Genomic DNA, 19,005 nt, shown 5'->3' on the forward strand with positions numbered 1-19,005 from the left:
AAGAATACAAAAATGGCTCTTTGAGGCTCAAGGGCAGTGGCCCAGCGCAGGAAGAGGAAGCCCTGCAGATGTGTAAACGATTGCCAACCTAACAGAAACGCTTGACAGCTCCGCTGGCCCAGTCGCGGGAGAAAACAGAAAGCCGGCGGGAGGACTAGTTCCTCCTTCCCGGCCCCGCCCGCCACCGCTGAGGGTGTGGGCGGGGGGAGGGACTCGGGGGGACGCCACGCCTCTGGCTGGGCTTCCTCCAGCTTCGGGGTCCGGAGAAGGTCGGGGTGTTGTCACTTCCTTCGAAGCGGCTCTCTGTATCCGGGTCGGCCGCTGTAGTTGCCGCTGTGGCTCAGGGGCTGGGCCCGGGTCTCGCTGCCGTCAGAGAGGAGCGGGCTGCGCTCGGCGCTACCTTCTGCGACCTGGCCGTCAGCCCCACGTCGCCGGCCTGGAGGGGCGAAGAAGACGAGGAGGCCAAGGCTTCCTCCGGGGTGAGTACCCCTTGTGAAGGCTGAGGCCGGCGGGTCTGAGCCGAGAACAGGCCTCGGGGGGCAGACATCCGAAGGGCGCACCCCCGGGGCGGTCCGAGAAAGGAAGCCCGGAGCTTTATCCGTTATAGGAGGCGCCCTAGAAACTGCCCGGAGGCGCTTTCCGGACCCCCGCCCCGCTTCGGCCCCCGCCCTTGGCCAGGCTTCTGTTTGCTTTTTGCCACCCTTGCTTCCCCCCTTCTCCCAACCCTTTTCCATTTGTGGTGGTTGTGCTTGGCTGAGAACCCTCTTCTCTGCCCCCTGCATACTTCCCGGTCTGGGTGCAGTCACTGGGCGCTGTTAGTCCCTATTTCTCACCAGCGTCGGTCCTGGTACAGAACAAAGAAACTTGGATGTCTAACGTGCTCCACACCCTTGGGGAATAGACAAGGAAGCAGCATTTGTAATGGACCTTGATACGTGAAAAGCTGAGTTCCTGCATGGACATTATCTTTTACTTAAATAGCTGGCACAAGTGGCTTGGGTTTCCTTGGTGCACCTGATGCCACGGATGATCGGCTAGACCAACTCATATTAAATCAGAAATTTATTTGCGTCTATTACGTCGATTTGAAACTTCCCCTTGGTCTGCTGTGCTCTGGCAAGCTCTTTGAGAGCACGGCTTTAGTCGTCCAGGTAGTCTTAGCGCCTTCCATATAGTTTAATGAAATGTGTGATTGATTTTTGATGTTGCTTTTTTTCCCATCTTCACCTTTTTAAAAAAAAGAATTAGGCTACTTCTCCTAATGCTTAACTACTTAACTTTTTAAATTAAACGTATTCTTTATCTAAAATTGTATAGGAATTTCTGCAATTTGTAAATGGATGTTTCCTCAGAATTTTAACTGAAGTTACTGTGTCTAGTTATCCTATAGACCATTTTCTTGATGATCTTGCATATCTTCTCCTTAGTTCCTATAATTTTACATTTTCTCCACACTATTTTTAATTTTCATAATCTCTGTTGCAGGAAGTATGACAGGTCACCTTCTGCAAACATAGGACTTGAACTTCATTATCATAAGTTAGTGTTACTGTAGTCTTAAGGCATTACAGAACCTTTGAAGCTAAGTTTAGCCAAATCTAGCTTGACAGGCTTATTCTGTAGAAAGTTGCCAGTGAACTGGAGACAGTGTGCTGTATTAGAAACAGTCTAGGTCTAATCTGGAAACCAGGGTGTGGTTATTTGACTCAAATATAAGCTAAAATGGGGATAATAACCGCAGTGTTTTATATATGATACAGAATTTTTGGTTGGAATGTATGAGATGGATATACAAACAGTAAGTGAGTGGGAAAAGCACTCTTTGGAAAGTGGTTCTGTTCATTCTTCTGGTGTAATGCTCACAGAAGGAGCAGCAATGGAAAAAGACACCTAAGAAAGAAAGTATATGTATAGCCAGATCAGGTAATTTAACCTTTGCTGACTGTGGATCAAAAGATGTCGTCTTAAGCTTACACTCTATAAAGCAGAGTGCTAGTATACTTAGATGATAATAATATTCCAAAGTTATACTTTTATATTACATCTAATATTTGTAACTCTAGAAAGTATTAGAAATCAGTTATTAGACTTTAATATTCTTAAAGGTCTCAGAGCTCTCCAGTATATTCTGCATACTGATACTATAATAAATATACCTTTTATGGTCGGCGTAATTGTCCTGTGCTTTGTCTTCACATCAGGGCTGTTGTAATTTTTCTTGAATTTTGTGTTAACATTTCTGATAGGGTATCACATTTAATTGAGGTATGTAATTGACAGATAACTTTTTTTTAGTTTTAGGTAGACAACATCATGATTTCGATATTTGTATGCATTGCCAAATACATGTAAGTCTAGTTAACACTCATCATCATATTTAGTTATAAAAACTTTTTTCTTATCATGAGAACTTTAAAGATTTACTGTCTTAGCAACTTTCATATATCTAATACACTGATACTAACTATAGTCACCATGCTGTACCTTTCCAGAACTAACTTATTTTCTAGCTAAAAGTTTATCCCTTTCGACACCTTTCATCCATTTCACACACTTTCCACCTTCCACCTCTGGCAACTGCCGATATGTTCTCTGTGTCTATAAGCTTTGATTTTTCTCTTTTGTATTTTTAAGATTCCACACACATAAGTGAGATCATAATGTGTTTTGTCTTTCTCTTTCTGACTTTACGTATGTTACATAATGCCCTCAAGGTCCACCCATGTTGTGGCAGATGGCAAATTTGTTTTAAATGATTGAATAATATTCCTGTGTGTGTGTTTGTTTATCCATTCATTCATCAGTGAATACTTAAGTTACTTGCATATCTTGGCTAATGTAAATAATGCTGCTGTGAACATGGGGGTACACACATCTTTTCTAATTAGTGTTTTAATTGTCTTCCGATAAATATTCAAAAGTGGAATTGCTGGATTGTACCGGAATTCTGGTTTTAATTTTTTGAGGAACTTCCTTCCTGTTTTCCATAGTGGCTGCACCAGTTTACATTTCCACCAAGGATTTCCTTTTCTCCGCACCCTCACTACTGCTTGTTATTTCTCGTCTTTTTGATAATAGCCATTCTAAGGTGTTAGTATCTTTGTGTCATTTCATTTTTAAAAACCTGCATGACTCTGCTCTCAAGGAAACAATGAGAAGCAGGCATATAGGGTCTTTACAGAAGTATATTGGTGACCTTCCTGAACATACAGGCTGGCCAAAAATATTTTCCTATATGCTACCAGTATTGCCAGCTTCATAGGAAAATGTGAACATGAACATTTGGAACAAAGTCCTTTCATTTAAATGGGGATGTGAAAGGCTTGCCTAAGCATTTCCTTCTGCCGAACAAAATTGGTTTGAGTGTACATGTTGAGTACTAGCACTTATTCCACCATCTGTATTAAACTACATAATGGTGAAGTTGTAATGTAAAATTTTAACTTATAATTTGGGCGTTTCTAAATGTGATCTTAATATTTAATTTTTACTTATATTGTTAGGCTGCATGAGGAAATCCCCATTTTCATCTTGGTTGAATTTACCACCACACCTCACTGAAGTCAGCTACCGTTTTGTATTTATCTCTATCACCACCACTGATAACTGGCATAAGTAATGACGTGCCACTGCTACCACAAGTTTGTTGAGAAATCAAGTTATTCCTGTTCCATTTGGTTGTTTTGACAATTAGCATCTTAAACTATTACTTCCCCATTCTGATTTATTTATATTGTGAGTCAGCGATATCCTGATTTCCTTCAGAGTTGTGCTTAAATTGCTCCTTTCTCGCTTCCTGTTCTTACAACTGCTGATAATGTGCTTCTAAGAACAGTCCTCTTTCAAAGACTTTTTGACTTTACCTAGTTTAAACTTTACCTAGTGTGTCAATATTTTTCCCTCTAAAATTTGTTATGAAATGGTTAAGAGTGAACCTATTTTTCTCTCCCTCTAGGTCCTGTTTAACAAGCTTAAGTAATTATTCCCAAACTAAATATCCATGTCCACATGCTGGGGTGTATTAACATCATGTGACTCAATGATATTAAAGTAAAAATTGAATGAATCAGCTTAGTGAGCTGACAGACTCTGGCTCTTTGTGTTTAAAGTAGTATTTTCATGTGATAGACTTATTGAAGTGGTAAAATGCTAAAAGACACGGTTTATCTTGTAGAATTGCACAAGGTGTGTATTTTCTCTTACAAACATGGAATATTTTTACCAACAGAAATGGACAGTATGTTAGTTGCCCTAAATATTTTCACTACTCTTTATTGAGGTGTAAAACTTAACAGGAAGCCTATTTATGTAGTTTAATAAGAAAAATAAGCTTGAGGTTGAACAGAACAAATGCTGTTATTCAGTGTTACACCTTACAATTAAATATTTATTTTTAAATTTAACTAATATCTACAGGCTTGTTATGTGCCAGACACTGTGCTAGATGTTGCAAACATAGTGGTAGCAACTTCTAGTCACTGCTTATATTTTTGAAATATTAAATATTTTTGAGTATGTGAAGTATTTGAAAAAATACTGAGAGTGTCCTATTATTTTTCTATCACCTAGTACAAATGTGAGACTAAATAATGAAACTTCTCTGGTTATTAAATCTAGGATAAAACATTAGTTCACTTTATAGTGAATATCAAAGTCTTAAATAAGTCAAGATTACTGTATTTTAAGTGTGTTTTCCATTCATTTCTCAAAATTGCCTAAGTTTTTCCCGGAGAATTAAAAATGCCTTACTCCTACATATAAATTAACTGACTTTTCCCAGCAAATATGTTGATGGAGAAAAGACAGCATTTGCTTTTTTTCTGTTGTCAAGTGGTTCCTCAAAATGTAAACCTTTTGAAGATGTTTGAAACTCTTAAGCCTAAGTAAGAATTCAACTGGGAAAAAAGCCTCACAGTCTTGGCAGAGATAAGAATTTAGTTTATTGTGTGAAATCTAACACTTTAGAAAACTTCTATGTAATTTTGTTATTGTTGTTCTGGAACATAATGGTTTTTTGGTACAGCTTTGTGTATCTTTTGACTGTTATAATGACACAGCAGATAGGCAACCATTAAACATGACCACTGGTTACACATATGTGGTTTTAAAAGTTAAATAATTTAGAAGGATTTACTGTGAAAAGCCTCATTCTCCCCATCCCACCTTCTTTCTTTTTCCACTGGTGTCAATCCTTTTACCTCTGGTTTAAAGTTTCTAGTGATAACTAGTAATGCTTTCTATCTCTTGAGATGTATGTGTTCAGTTCAGTCACTCAGTTATGTCCAACTCTTTGCAACCCCATGGACTGCAGCACACCAGGCTTCCCTGTCCCTCACCAACTCCCGGAGCTTGCTCAAACTCATGTCCATCAAGTCGGTGATGCCATCCAACCATCTTATCCTCTATCATCCCCTTCTCCTCCTGCCTTCAGTCTTTCCTATCATTAGGGTCTTTTCCGATGAGTCAGTTATTCACATCAGGTGGCCAAAATATTGGAGTTTCAGCTTCAGCATCAGTCCGTCAATGAATAATCAGGACTGATTTCTTTTACAATTGACTGGTTTGATCTCCTTGCAGTCCAAGGGACTTTGCAAGTCTTCTCCAACACCACAGTTCAAAAGCATCAATGTTTTGACACTCAACTTTATGGTCCATCTCTCAACATCCATACATGACTACTGGAAAAACCATAGCTTTGACTAGACGGACCTTTGTTGGCCAAGTAATGTCTCTGCTTTTTAATATGCTATCTATGTTGGTCATAGCTTTTCTTCTTGGGAGCAAGAGTCTTATAATTTCATGGCTGCAGTCACCATCTGCAGTGATTTTGAAGCCCAAGAAAGTAAAGCCTGTTACTGTTTCCATTGTTTCTCCATCTATTTGCCATGAAGTGATGGGACCGGATGCCATGATCTTAGTTTCTTGAATGTTGAGTTTTAAGCCATCTTTTTCACTCTCCTCTTTCACTTTCATCAAAAGGCTCTTAGTTCCTCTTTGCTTTCTGCCATAAGGGTGGTGTCATCTGCATATCTGAGGTTATTGATATTTCTCCCTGCAATCTTGATTCTGGCTTGCGCTTCATCCAGCTAGGCATTTCACATGATGTACCCTGCATATACATTCAATAAGCAAGGTGACAATATACAATCTTGACTTACTCCTTTCCCAATTTGGAACCAGTCTGTTGTTCCATGTCCGATTCTAACTGTTGCTTCTTGACCTGCATACAGATTTCTCAGGAGTTACTTCCTTTTTTAAAGTTAAGTTTAGTCATCTGTTGACTTACTCTAATGTGAGTGAACCAAATATTCTGTTTATACCTCCTGCCCCCTCAAGTTACCACAGTTTTTGTTGTACTGCTAACCAGTTGATCTTACTGATTTCTTAAATATATTCAAACCTCTCTTTCATATTCCATCAACCTTGCCAAACTCTAGATCCGTCATTTTGTAAACTGAAGATAGTAACACCCATATCCTTCCTTAGAAAAACTGAACTTAAGTTAAAACATGTAGTTGCATGAATAGAAATATTCACTAAGATCAGTGTCTGAAAACTCATCATAAACTACATGAGAAAAGCTTGGTATAGATATGAAACAAATAAAAATATGGCATAATTCATTTACTGAACAGGTACTGAATAGCCCTCTTTAAGTGGCTCAGAAATTGTGGCGTTGGAACTACGGAGAAGTAAATATAAGAGACAGCATACCACTTGGGCTCTGCTGAGTTAAGAGTATAAATGCTAGTTACTAGTGTTCAATTTCCAGAATTAACCTCTCTCCGAAGGACAGAAAATTTGATTATGGCTCTAGAGTAGAGAATATATTTATTTACTTGATTATTTGTGCCCCTCAGCCCCAAAATGGCTTTTCCATAATTCACAGTACCTAATAAATTGTAAATCATGTCCTGGACACACACATGCATGTATACATGTGGAATAAGTACTTCACTGCACAGCACCCTTATTACAAATGGTAATTACTAGAATATATATACTCTGGCTCCTTTCTGATTCTTGGGGCCGGGGGAGGGGAATGGAAAGTAGTAGTTGCAACCCACTAAATTTATTTCATGACCAGGGTGGAAGTGTGAACTTAAATATAAGATTATTGCATCTCTTCAACAGATAATGTGGAAAATAAGCCTGTGAAATTTTTTCTTTCTCTCTCTTTTCTTTTTTTTTAAAACAGGATTTTGGCACTCTTGATTATCAGGAGTTTGTAGTTGACATTGAGTCCAGACTGAGGATGGAAGGTGTAGAACTTAAGGAAGAATGGCAAGACGAAGATTTTCCAATGTGAGCAATGTTTTTAAAGGAAAACAAATTCAAAACAGAACTTCACTACTTCTTTACTGAGGTGTCACTTACTAAATGAATATTGATTGGACTTCTTAAAGAAACCCAGTGTTGCAAAATGTTCCTTTAGTACTAGTAATAGAGTCTTCAGGGTTTCTAGAGGAAGATGGTCTTTAGAAGCCTGCAGGAATTATTAAATTGTATGCTTTTATTTTAAGACAAAACTTGTTAAGTTAGATAAGGGAAGCTTTCTATATTATCTGGTGAGCTACCTTCACACATTTGTGTTTGTGTTTACAATTCTGTCAGCACCAGCTAGGGTAAGAGAAAAAGAGCAAAGGCAGATCATATATTTAAGGGATACTTCCATGCCATTTTGGTCAGAAGACCGTCTCAGTGCATAAGAAGATTACTTAACAGTTGGAATAGGAACAGCTGGTAAGAGTACTGAGTCATTGCATAGCACAGCATGATAATCGTAATACAGAAATGCTGAGCTCAAAAACATATAATCGTCATTTTCATATTCCCATTGTAAGTGACAGTTTAGCTTCATCATACATTGTATTGTACATCCCATTAAATTCATGCATTTGAAGTATATTCACTTTGTAAAGTAGTGATTTTTTAAATTTGTTTTGTAGTTGTATTTAAGAGCTGTTACATAGGGAATATATACCTACTTTTATATGTTACTTATATAGATATGTAAATCAATTGAGACAGTTTGAAAATTTTCTTTAACAGTAGTTTGTAAATTACTCAAGCTTAAGGAACACTGCTTTATTCAGTTTTCCACATAATTGTTTCTATAAGCTATTTTAATAGATCTTTGAATGTCAAAAGATTTTTTTTATTAATTTCTGGGTTAAAAATTATGTCTGTGTGTTTTAGACCTTTACCAGAAGATGATAGTATTGAAGCAGATATATTAGCTGTAACTGGACCAGAGAGTCAACCTGGTAAGAACTTGACACTTAGAAATAGACTTTTATCTGTGGTATTTCTTTTTAACACACTTTGTCACGATATAAAATATACTCAGTTTTTGTTCCATCATAGGGTGCCAAAGGGTAAGTTGACTGTTTAGGAAAGCATTTTTGGAATGCTTTGGAATACTTTGCAATACTTTATAAAAACATACCCTTGGGTTTTAGAAATTTTGATCATGAAGGAGAGAGGGAGGATGATTTTTAGTAGTAAATAGTGATTGTAAGTTCTGCTTCTGTTATTTAAAAAGGCATATCCTTGCTGGGATGTGTCAGCTTGCTGTGATACAGAAGCAGTAGTGATCAAAGTCCAAAGTTTGTAAGTAAGGGCTTTGGAATTGTTTAATGAATGTTATTTTCTCAAGAATAAAGTGATTGAAGTTCTCTTATTTGATTTATGCATTTAAGCATTTTTTCTAAATATATGTTTGATTTTTCTTTTTAACCCATTCCAGGCTTGCTAGAAGTTAATGGCAATAAAGTGAGAAAGAAACTAATGGCTCCTGACATTAGCCTAACTCTGGATCCTAGTGATGGCTCTGTGTTGTCAGATGATTTGGATGAAAGTGGGGAGATTGACTTAGATGACTTAGATACGCCGTCGGAGGACAGTAATGAATTTGAGTGGGAAGGTAGGTGTTTCATTGATTTTACCTGACCTTTGTTAATGAATGTTTGTGTTCATGTATATGCATAGTGGCATTTTCACTTGATTATGAAACCAACTAAAATCAATGATTATGGGATTTTATTGAAATAAGATCATGTATAGGTTGTAAAGATATAAAATTTGGCTAGCATCGAATATTATGGCTTTCCAAACTGTTTATAGTAGATTACATGTGGCTTTTTTTTCAATTGCCCAGTGCTGTAAAGTTACATTTTTCCATTTTGCTTCCAAATATTGCTTGATAATTACAGCGTGTTCTTTTATTCAGTCAGTCAACTAAGAGGGAAAGCACTGAAAAGAGGGAATTCTTAAAAGTAGTTAAGAATTTGCAGAGAAGGAGTTCTATAGGGAGGGTTTTGAGGGTTTTTTTTTTGAGGTTTGTTTTTTTTAGTGGGTTCATCTGATAGTGCTGCACTTTGTAAACGACCAACTTGAACTAATGTAGTCTCCTTGACTCCACTCTTACATTTGTTATCATTAGCTATTTGGAATTGAAAGGAATTGGCATATGTTTTGTTTTGCATGCTTCCTTTAGTTAGATAATTACTGTCTAGTATCTTTGTAGTTGGGAATAATTTATATATGCATATTTCATCTTTTAAGACTTTTGCTTCCAAGCAGTGTTTAGCACTAGGTATGTTATCTGCAGTAAAGAGTAAGATTCTTAATGTACTTTACCTTTTGTTCTTTTTTCTTCCCCATTTTACTGGTTCAATAAGCAATCCGGTAGTAAACAATATTTTATAAAGATACTGAAATAGTTTTCTGCCTATGTGTTTTGTCTCTTCTTTCTTTAATGCTGCTGTAGTCATTTCCTGGAAGGATATTTTGCGTTAACAGCTTTGTCTTGGAAACAAACAACTAACATACAGTAGGTTTCCCCTTCCCCCAACTTTTGGTAAGGACTGTGATACTAAAATTTTGCAAATCATTACATCATGAAAAATCAGCTAAAATGCAACCTTAAAATGTAAATTATACCTAATCACTGGTGCTTGTGCTTTGGCTAATGTCAATTTAAAATAGACTTTTGCATGTACACTTTGTAATATTATCAAATAATTTTCTGCTTTATGAAACTGATCAAATGAGAAGTAACAATTGACTTGTTAACCACTTTTTATCTGGTATTATAATGTTTGGGGAATAATTTATGTGTTCAACAGCAAAAAGCATTGGCCCCCAGAGAGTTGCTTTAGTTAATATAGTGGTAACTATCTGTCAAGGACAGTGTTGTCAACAGAATCTGAAAATTGTAGATGTGCATTGTACTGCGATTAGGTCCTCTGTGAATTAAGCAATGAACTATGATTTCCAAAAATAAAATGGCCTTATATCAAGAGTAAGCCTTTTCCTCTATTATGGAAGAGATATTTAAAATCCCACAAACAGGGAACTCTACTCAATATTATGTATCAACCTAAATGGGAAGAGAATTTGAAAAAAAATAGATACATGTGTATGTATAACTGAATCACTTTGCTGTACATAGGAAACTTTCACAACATTGTTACTCAATTATATCCCAATATAAAATAAAAAGTTAAAAAAAATTCCACAGAAGGTATAATAAAAAATATTCTCTGAACAGTCTAATTAGATAGTAAAGTGGTTAACATGTAATTTGATTTTTATTGTGTAAGTAACAATCTGTGATTTAAAAATCTTTTATTTTGACAGATGATCTTCCAAAACCCAAGACTACTGAAGTTATTAGGAAAGGCTCAATTACTGAATATACAGCAACAGAGGAAAAAGAAGATGGACGACGCTGGCGTATGTTCAGAATTGGAGAACAGGACCACAGGGTTGATATGAAAGCAATTGAACCCTATAAGAAAGTTATCAGCCATGGAGGTAAGAGTTACCAGAGATTTTTCAGATTTTTTAATACACTATCAGATATCTGAATGCTTAGAGAATCTCTCCTTTGAGATATTAACATAATTTTGAAAGTATAATAAACATTGTGTCCTTTTAGAAATGTAAGAGGTTTGAAGCAAAAGAATAGAGCATTTAAAAATTGTTAATACACACATACAATAAGTTCCAAAAGTATAAGAGTATACAATGAAAACTATCTCCCTCCACCCTTATCCCTAACACCCTTAAACTGGGACTTAACACTCTTCTCTTTTTATCCATTTATAATTTATATGGAGTAAAATACTCTAATCCTTTGTTTTCTTTTTGCAGTAGTTGCAAATTCCTTTTTTTCTTTTCCATATTCATTGAGATAAAACTGACATATGGCATTGTATGTAAGTTTAAGGTATAAAATATGTTGATTTGATGCATTCAGTATTGGAAATGATTGCCACCATAGTATTTGCTAACACTTGCATCACGTCACATAATTACCAATTCGTATTTGTGGTGGGAACATTTAAGGTCTAGACTACCCTTTAGCAACTTTTAAGTACATAATAGATATTGTTAACTGTGTTAACTATTGTCACCATGTGGTATGTTAGTCCCCAGAAATTACTCATCTTCTGACTGGAAGTTTGTACTTTGATTGTTATTTCCCCTTTTATCCTGTCTCTGGTAATCACCATTCTAATCTCTGTTCCTAAGAGTTACGGTATTTTAGATACCAGTGATATAGAGTATTTATCTTTGTTGTTTCACTAGAAATGCTCTAATCTTAAGTGTATGATTCACTGAGTTTTGACAAATGCCTGTATAACCATATATACTCATAATCTACACCCCCTAGACAGACAGAACATTTTCATGGCCCCAGAAAATTCTCTGGTACTCCCTCTCAATGAATACCCTCTTTGCAGTAACCACTATTCTAATGCCTACCCCATGGTTAGTTTTGCCTGTTACAAAATGTCGTGTAACTGGAATCACAGTTTACACTCGTCTACTTTCACTCAGCATAATGATTTTGACATTTATCCATGTTGTTGCATGTGTCTGCAGTTCATTCCTTGTTACTGCTGATTTGTTTATCCATCTCTATTTTGATGGACCATGTGAGATTTTTCCAGTCTGAGCTATTATGATTAAAACTGCTGTGAACATTGTTGTACAACCCTTTTGTGCTTATAAATACAACATGGCCCCTTAAAATATGATTCTTAATTTACCTTAAAACTGTGAACAAATCACTTAGCTTTACCACAAAGTGGAGAATTCATTCCATATTTTTATGGAACACCTACTTTGTGTATTTCTGGAATATACAAATATAAGGCTTGATCCCTTAAGAAATTTACAAATCAAATAGGAAAAGCTATGAAGTACAGCTATAATTTCTATCATTCTGACTGTCCTGTATGTAGAAGTTTACATAGTCACTGTTTAAATAGCACCAGAATGTTAGTGGTAGTCAAAATACACTCTGTAGATCATGTCATATAACCTGAATTCCTCCTAATGCAGGACAAGGTGCCACATAGGTCAAGCAGATTGATTTTTTCACATAGTCATTTCTGCTTAATTTGCTCTCTGCCAAATGCTTTCTCCTGCTTATTTCTATGGTCTTCATTCATTTGAAAATAAATCACTTGAATGTTTGCAGTTGCATTATTCTGCCTAATTTAGTCTTATTTCGTGAAGAAAACAGGATAATATGGATCAGGAAGTCCACAGATAATGTATTAATTCAGCTCCTTCATTGGAAGCAGGTTGTAAGACCTGCCTCATGGTTTAAACCTAATATTTTTGAGACATAGCACTTTATTTAAGAGAAAATAGTAACTAGGGCCATTTTGTCCTACTGAGTTACTGCAATGTGTTTTGTGACTAAGAGGTTAAGAAAGGTAGTGAAGATTCTAATGTACTTGAAGTGTTCAACCTTTTCAGTGCATGTTTGTAAACAATGGGAATAAAAGTTAAAGCAGAAATACTCATTGCTGGTTACAGCTTAATATCTATTATAATTAAAACATTTACATTTTAGAGATTATAATTAAAACATATTTTAGTGCTGTTTTTCTTCACTTAGTCTTATGTCAAAGATATGATCTTTTCTTACTTTGTAAGACCCTAAAAGCTACAAAATGCTAGACATCATTGAATGAAAAACTATTTTTTAAAAAGCAGCCACTGTAAAAAAAAAAAGTTGCATAAGAATGTTTTATTGCAGATGTTGTATATTCTTGGATTATATCATTCTATCTATTTGATAAAATAGGGCTAGCTTTCTGAGTATGCTAATTTAAGTGGGTTTCTGGTTTATATGGCCACCATTTCCTCTTCAAATTTTATTGTTTTTGAGAAGAGAGGATTTAAAGATCTTTGTAAGACTATACAAGGTCAGACCAAAGACAGCAAAAAGTATACTTTTTGATTCAGAAATGTGTGGAACATAAACCACTATAATTTATCAACTATAAATGATATCCCCTGAAAAGTCTTCAGAGTATAATCATATGCTGGTTTCTTTTTCAGGATATTATGGAGATGGATTAAATGCCATTGTTGTGTTTGCTGTCTGTTTTATGCCTGAAAGTGGTCAACCTAACTATAGATACCTGATGGACAATCTCTTTAAGTAAGTAGATCATCACAATATTTGGAAAGAATTGAGTAAATCAGATCTCTAGTTTAAGAAAGTGAACTCTATTTAACTAGGTAAAAATTGTAAATATCCTGGTTCTGGTTCCTTAAGTCTGTTATTTGGCTTTATGAAACTATTCCAACTCAACAGAAGAATTGTCATTTTAAAACTGGAAGTGATAGTACAGATTATTTGTTCCAACTTCTTTATTTTGCATTTGAGAACACATTAAGTGCTTTATTGTGGGAAATTTCAAACATATACAAAGGTAGAGAGAAGTATATATTAAATCTTTGTCTAACTATCACCCACTTCCACAATTATCAATTTATACATTATTCCCAGAAATACTTCCCTCATGAAAAATTTTGAAGCAAATCCCTGCAAGTATTTATCATCTATAAACATTTCAATGTGTATTTCTAAAAGAAAGAACTTTTTTTTCTTTAAATAACAAAAATACTAACTAATAGAGTTTTGAATTTTTGCTCTCAGGGAAGGAGAGGGAAGGGAATTGTATTATTTAGATAAACCTGGTTTGGTTCTGCACAGCAGTGTTTAAGACTTTATTTTTATAGGTATGTTATTGGCACTTTGGAGCTGTTAGTAGCGGAAAACTACATGATAGTTTATTTAAATGGTGCAACAACTCGAAGAAAAATGCCCAGTCTGGGATGGCTCAGGAAATGCTATCAACAAATTGATAGAAGGTATTGTAAATACAAGTTAAAAGCTAGTCTGAATAAATTTTATAATGTCCTTATTAGTTTAAAATTTATTTTCTGTTACCACTTACAGGCACTATGTATCTACTTCATAAATTACATTTACTAATTTCATAGGAAGTTTCTATTTTTAGACTTATAAAATTGCTCTTTATTTCTCTTTTGTACCACATCAGACATTTTCCTATAATTTATATTTTGGGAAAGGATGGGGAATTCAGTACATTTCCTGTTTTATTACATTCTGGGTTTTGCTTCATTTATAGTGCTTAGTTGAAGAAGGAAATGGCAACCCACTCCAGTTTCTTGCCTGGAAAATTCCATGGACAGAGGAGCCTGGCGGGCTGCAGTCCATGGGGTCACAAAGAATCGACCACAACTGAGCATGTAGTGCTTACTATATTTTGTTGTTTATAATGCTTATTTATCTGTAATCTTTCTTTGGAGTGAGCTCTAGAATTGTCTTCTTCTGAGAGTCGTCCATGCTAATAGAAGGAATTTTGATCCTCTCTTTGGTTTGATTTGACCACAGCTAATTCAGAGTAGTTTAATCAACTCAGGTCTATGAATAGGTTTCTCTTCATACATGAAGATGACATTGGCTGGTTCATGTAATTTTTTAATGTTTAGTGATTATGATAAGTGTGAGCTCTAACAATAAAACAGCAGTTTTTATTTCATCGTTTTAAGTTGTCTAGGATAATGCATTTAACTTTTAATCAGAATTTTAGACTTGGTGGTGGTGGTGGTGGTTTAGTCGCTAAGTTGTGTCAGACTCTTGCGACCCCATGGACTGTAGCCCACCAGGCTCCTCTGTCCGTGGGATTCTCCAGGCAAGAATACTGGGGTGGGTTGCCATTTCCTTCTCCATTTAGACTCCATAAGAATACGTTAGATCTGATTCATGTTGCCTCTTCCCTAGGGGATTTCCCCTCTCACCTTTCTGCCTGCCCAGTGCCTTTCATGTTGTTGAAGAAATCAGTAGCAGTTTCCCCTGCATTCCTGAGAAATGAAAAGAGCTTACTTTTATATTCATCATTGACCTCTACCCCTGACTGACAGAGTCCTGAAGACAAGTTGTATACTAGGAGACATTTAATAACAGGCCACACTGTGAAAATAAATATGAATGAAGTAGAATTCACTTCATGGCAGTGGGAAGGACCATTTCACTTTACAAGTGCTTTTTGTTTGTTTTATTTATCTTTTGTTGTCTTTAGTAATACATCTAAATGACAGCTCTTGAGTGAGGGTTTTTTTCAGTTTTTTTGTATAGACTTGCACACACTTATTGATGACTTAGCTTTTCTTCTAGCATTAGAATTTGTAGAGCTTTTTAAATTTTCTTTTTTTTTTTTTTAACTCCAGGTTACGGAAAAATCTAAAATCTCTAATCATTGTACATCCCTCTTGGTTTATAAGAACACTTCTGGCTGTTACAAGACCATTTATTAGGTAATTTTCTGAGAGCCATTAACTCAAAAAAAAAAAAACCTACAAACTCTTTGAATTGAATGTTTTGTCAATTCTGTTGGTCAGAAATATTAAGGTATTTATCTTTATTTTTTTCCATAGCTCAAAATTCAGCCAAAAAATTAGATACGTCTTTAATTTGGCAGAACTAGCAGAGCTTGTCCCCATGGAATATGTTGGAATACCAGAATGCATAAAACAGTATGTTATCTTTTATTTATTTCATTGTATTTGGATCTTTATATTTTGATAAACAAGAGGTAAATATTTCGATACCTATTCTTTCTCCCTTCATACATTATAAGTATTTTGTAACTGCTCTTTTTTTAATAACAAAGAAAAGGGGGAAAAAGACACTTCAGAACACCTTCCTTACAAGTCACCATTTTCTTTGGGCTATCAGTTGAAGTAGGAGAAATTGTTTCTGGTTTGGTTCATTTATACTTTTAAAGACTAGTGACAGTCTAAGAAATGATTCATGATTGGTCAATACTAAAGCACATTCTCCACACCTGAACATGCTGCTCTTCAAATTTAAGTAAGCTCATTATGGCATCGAATAATCATATTACTAGGGAAATAAAATATATTTATATCAGCCTAACCTTGACACTTTTCAGTGGCTGTAATTTGTTCTATTTACCAAATTTACTTATCTAACTTCTAGAAGGACTTAACAGAAGGCTGTTAACATAAATACTTGAGTATCACAGTGCTATAATATAGAAAAATGTTTCTTTGTTCTAATAATCTGAGGTTTTAGTTTGTTGAATATATCAACGCCACATTTCTTATGTCAGTTCTGACTTTCTATATAGTGTATTAAATATTTTTGAGTTTGCCTACAAACTTGAGTTTGTTGCTAGAGCCTTTTTCTTTTAGTTTTTGTTCATCTTCGTAACGTGTATATTTACTAAAATAACTCTTCCCTACCAAGGTATGAAGAAGAAAAGTTAAAAAAGAAAAAGAAAAGGTATATGCACACCTTGACTGGGTTGCATCTAGACTAGTCCATTTGCATTGCACAGACTAACTCTTCTTTATTGGTTGGTTAGCTTGTAGACAAAGATAATAGCATTTGTAAATATAAATATACCCCAGGATCCAAATATGGAGTGAATCCAAAGTTCCTGCTGCTGAGTGTGGCTTGGATTCTCACTACATAGAAAATAAAGACTAGTTAGAAAATAAAGTCCACTTAATAATGCCAGTTAGAAAATAAAGACCACATCTCCTTCCTCCTTTTGGTATATATAACAGATGGTAAATTCCTAAGAATGCTCTTTGAAAAACCAATTACTTATAACACCTTACCAGTTTGTGCTTTTGAAATATTTATGTTCTTTTTTAATATATCAGATTTTCCCCTGGGGTTGATAATTATATTTACAATGCAGATATTCTTTGGCTAACCAACATTGATTTCCTTGTATGCTTAAACAATGGCCTGCTAACTAGTAAAATTCTCCATGTGATAAAATACCTAAAAGTTCAATATACCATTTGATAGTACACTCTGCTTTCCATCTTTAATTTAATTTTGAATACTTCTGCTTTGAGCATAACAAACTGTCATCTGTTAATATGTTAGCATAGAAGATGAAAGGCAAGGGTATAAATTAGTACTATTTTATACAGTAATTTAGACAAGTACAGGATTTAGATCTGACTTGTTAATGGATTTTTAAAATATTGACAATTAAATCAGTAAAACAGATTCATACAGTCTTTCATAAGAGTTAAGGTGAGAGATTTATTTATTATTTGGACTACTGTGAGGAATTAAAGCTGGAATATTCTTAACTTCACATTTAACTTCAAACCCATTTTGGCTCTGTTGATGAGCAAGAATTCAGTTGACCACATGATAGACTCATAGCTTTACGTTTCTATATGACACTTTACAGCTAAACGTTTTAAGATAGAGATAAGAATAATGATTTTAGATCTTTCTCATTTCTCTCCTCTCAAGGCATTTGTGTGCACTTGCCAGACAACTGGCTGAAATGTAGTCTGTAATTATAGAGTATTTTGAAGCTGGCTGCTTCATGGATTTCAAAATGAATTGCCTTTGTGGATGAAATCTGCTGTGTTGTATCTTTTTACAAAATTCTTGTTAGTAACTTAGGCACCAGAAAAAAAAGTGGAATTGTACTTTTTATTTAAATGTATTGTTTGAAACTTACAAGTATTATTTTTATCTTGATTTTTTTTAACTTTTATTTAACCTTAAATAGAATCATTACATATATCTTTCAAGCACTTCTTAGTTTTTGTACAAAGTTTCTTTAGCCTTGAAAAATAATCCTTGTCAGCTTGAAAATGACAACATTCAAGTTCAGAAATAGAAGGGCATGTTTTTAATATCAAATTAACAGAAGCTACCTGTGGGGAGCTCACTCAAGGTAAACTCTCTGTAATGAGTACTGGTGACAGGAGGATGCAGAGCTGAGTGTGCCTAAATGCAGCAGCGCTAGATGTTGGTTTCAGACACCTCAGTGTCAGCGTAGCCAGAGAGATGTTGACTGTTAAAAGGTTTGAACCGAGTTTTAGAATAAAGCAATTATGAATTTAGTTCATACTGATATTTCAGATGTTGAAAAGATTGATGTATATATTGCATGCCTTATCAAGAATATGTACCTTTCAAATTTTTGATACCAGCATAACTAATATTTTTAAATGTTGTTAATCTGGCTTTACCACAGGCCAAGGCTTTGATCATAGTAATGGAAACAAGTGTGAAAAGTTTCTTCATATATCATACCAAGATGTTTTAAACTCCACTCCATCAGTGATTCAAGTACTACAAATAAAAATATACCAATATAATAGTTATAAATTGTTGTACATAGTCTGTGAAGGGTTGTCTGTCAGTTTCTTGTGGCAATTACATAATTCTCCTAGTTTTGAATCCACATCTAGATATTTCTGATTATTAAATTCTGTGACTTCTTACTGTCAAGATAAATGAAAAGCATTCAAATTCTTAGTGTACCAGTAAAATTCTGGAGAATAATTACAGCATCCATAAATATGTACTTTCATCACTGAACGTAAAAATACAAATTGATCACTTGGTGGCAGTTGTGGCATTTAAATATTTCAGTTAACAAAATAGTTTTTGACAAGTGATTTTTCCTGCCACTCAGATCACTTAGCTCCCTGCCCCAGCCATGTTACAGTTCAACATATTAATATGCCTGTTGTAATTTGAACTTCTAATAAGATTTATGTGCATTTGTATATGAAGTATCTTATACTCTTTAGAAAAAAAACAGCAGCAGCAGTCACATTCTTTCCAGTGTCCTCTTGCCTTTAAAAGTTATC

General features: G+C 35.1%; 1 protein-coding gene across 11 annotated transcripts in view; it reads left to right on the forward strand.

The window, feature by feature from the left end:
* Positions 1-292: 292 nt before the first annotated feature.
* BNIP2 (BCL2 interacting protein 2) overlaps positions 293-19,005 on the forward strand; it is a 47,960-nt gene continuing 29,247 nt past the window's right edge. For 3 of the 11 annotated variants that reach the window (XM_081507600.1, XM_081507604.1, XM_081507606.1), the window contains exons 1-9: positions 293-479; positions 7,199-7,305; positions 8,200-8,267; positions 8,750-8,926; positions 10,645-10,821; positions 13,369-13,471; positions 14,056-14,187; positions 15,571-15,657; positions 15,778-15,876. In XM_081507600.1, coding sequence (XP_081363726.1) covers positions 7,256-7,305; positions 8,200-8,267; positions 8,750-8,926; positions 10,645-10,821; positions 13,369-13,471; positions 14,056-14,187; positions 15,571-15,657; positions 15,778-15,876 — 893 coding nt within the window. In that variant the 5' untranslated portion in view covers positions 293-479; positions 7,199-7,255. Of the gene's footprint in view, positions 480-7,198; positions 7,306-8,199; positions 8,268-8,749; positions 8,933-10,644; positions 10,822-13,368; positions 13,472-14,055; positions 14,188-15,570; positions 15,658-15,777; positions 15,877-16,612; positions 16,649-19,005 lie in introns of those variants that run through there. The other 8 variants (XM_081507598.1, XM_081507602.1, XM_081507597.1 and 5 more) reach the window with 7 other exon arrangements.

The sequence above is a fragment of the Giraffa tippelskirchi genome, chromosome 7, assembly GCF_054371585.1.
Source record: "Giraffa tippelskirchi isolate mGirTip1 chromosome 7, T2T-mGirTip1v1.2.pri, whole genome shotgun sequence".
NCBI lineage: Eukaryota > Metazoa > Chordata > Mammalia > Artiodactyla > Giraffidae > Giraffa > Giraffa tippelskirchi.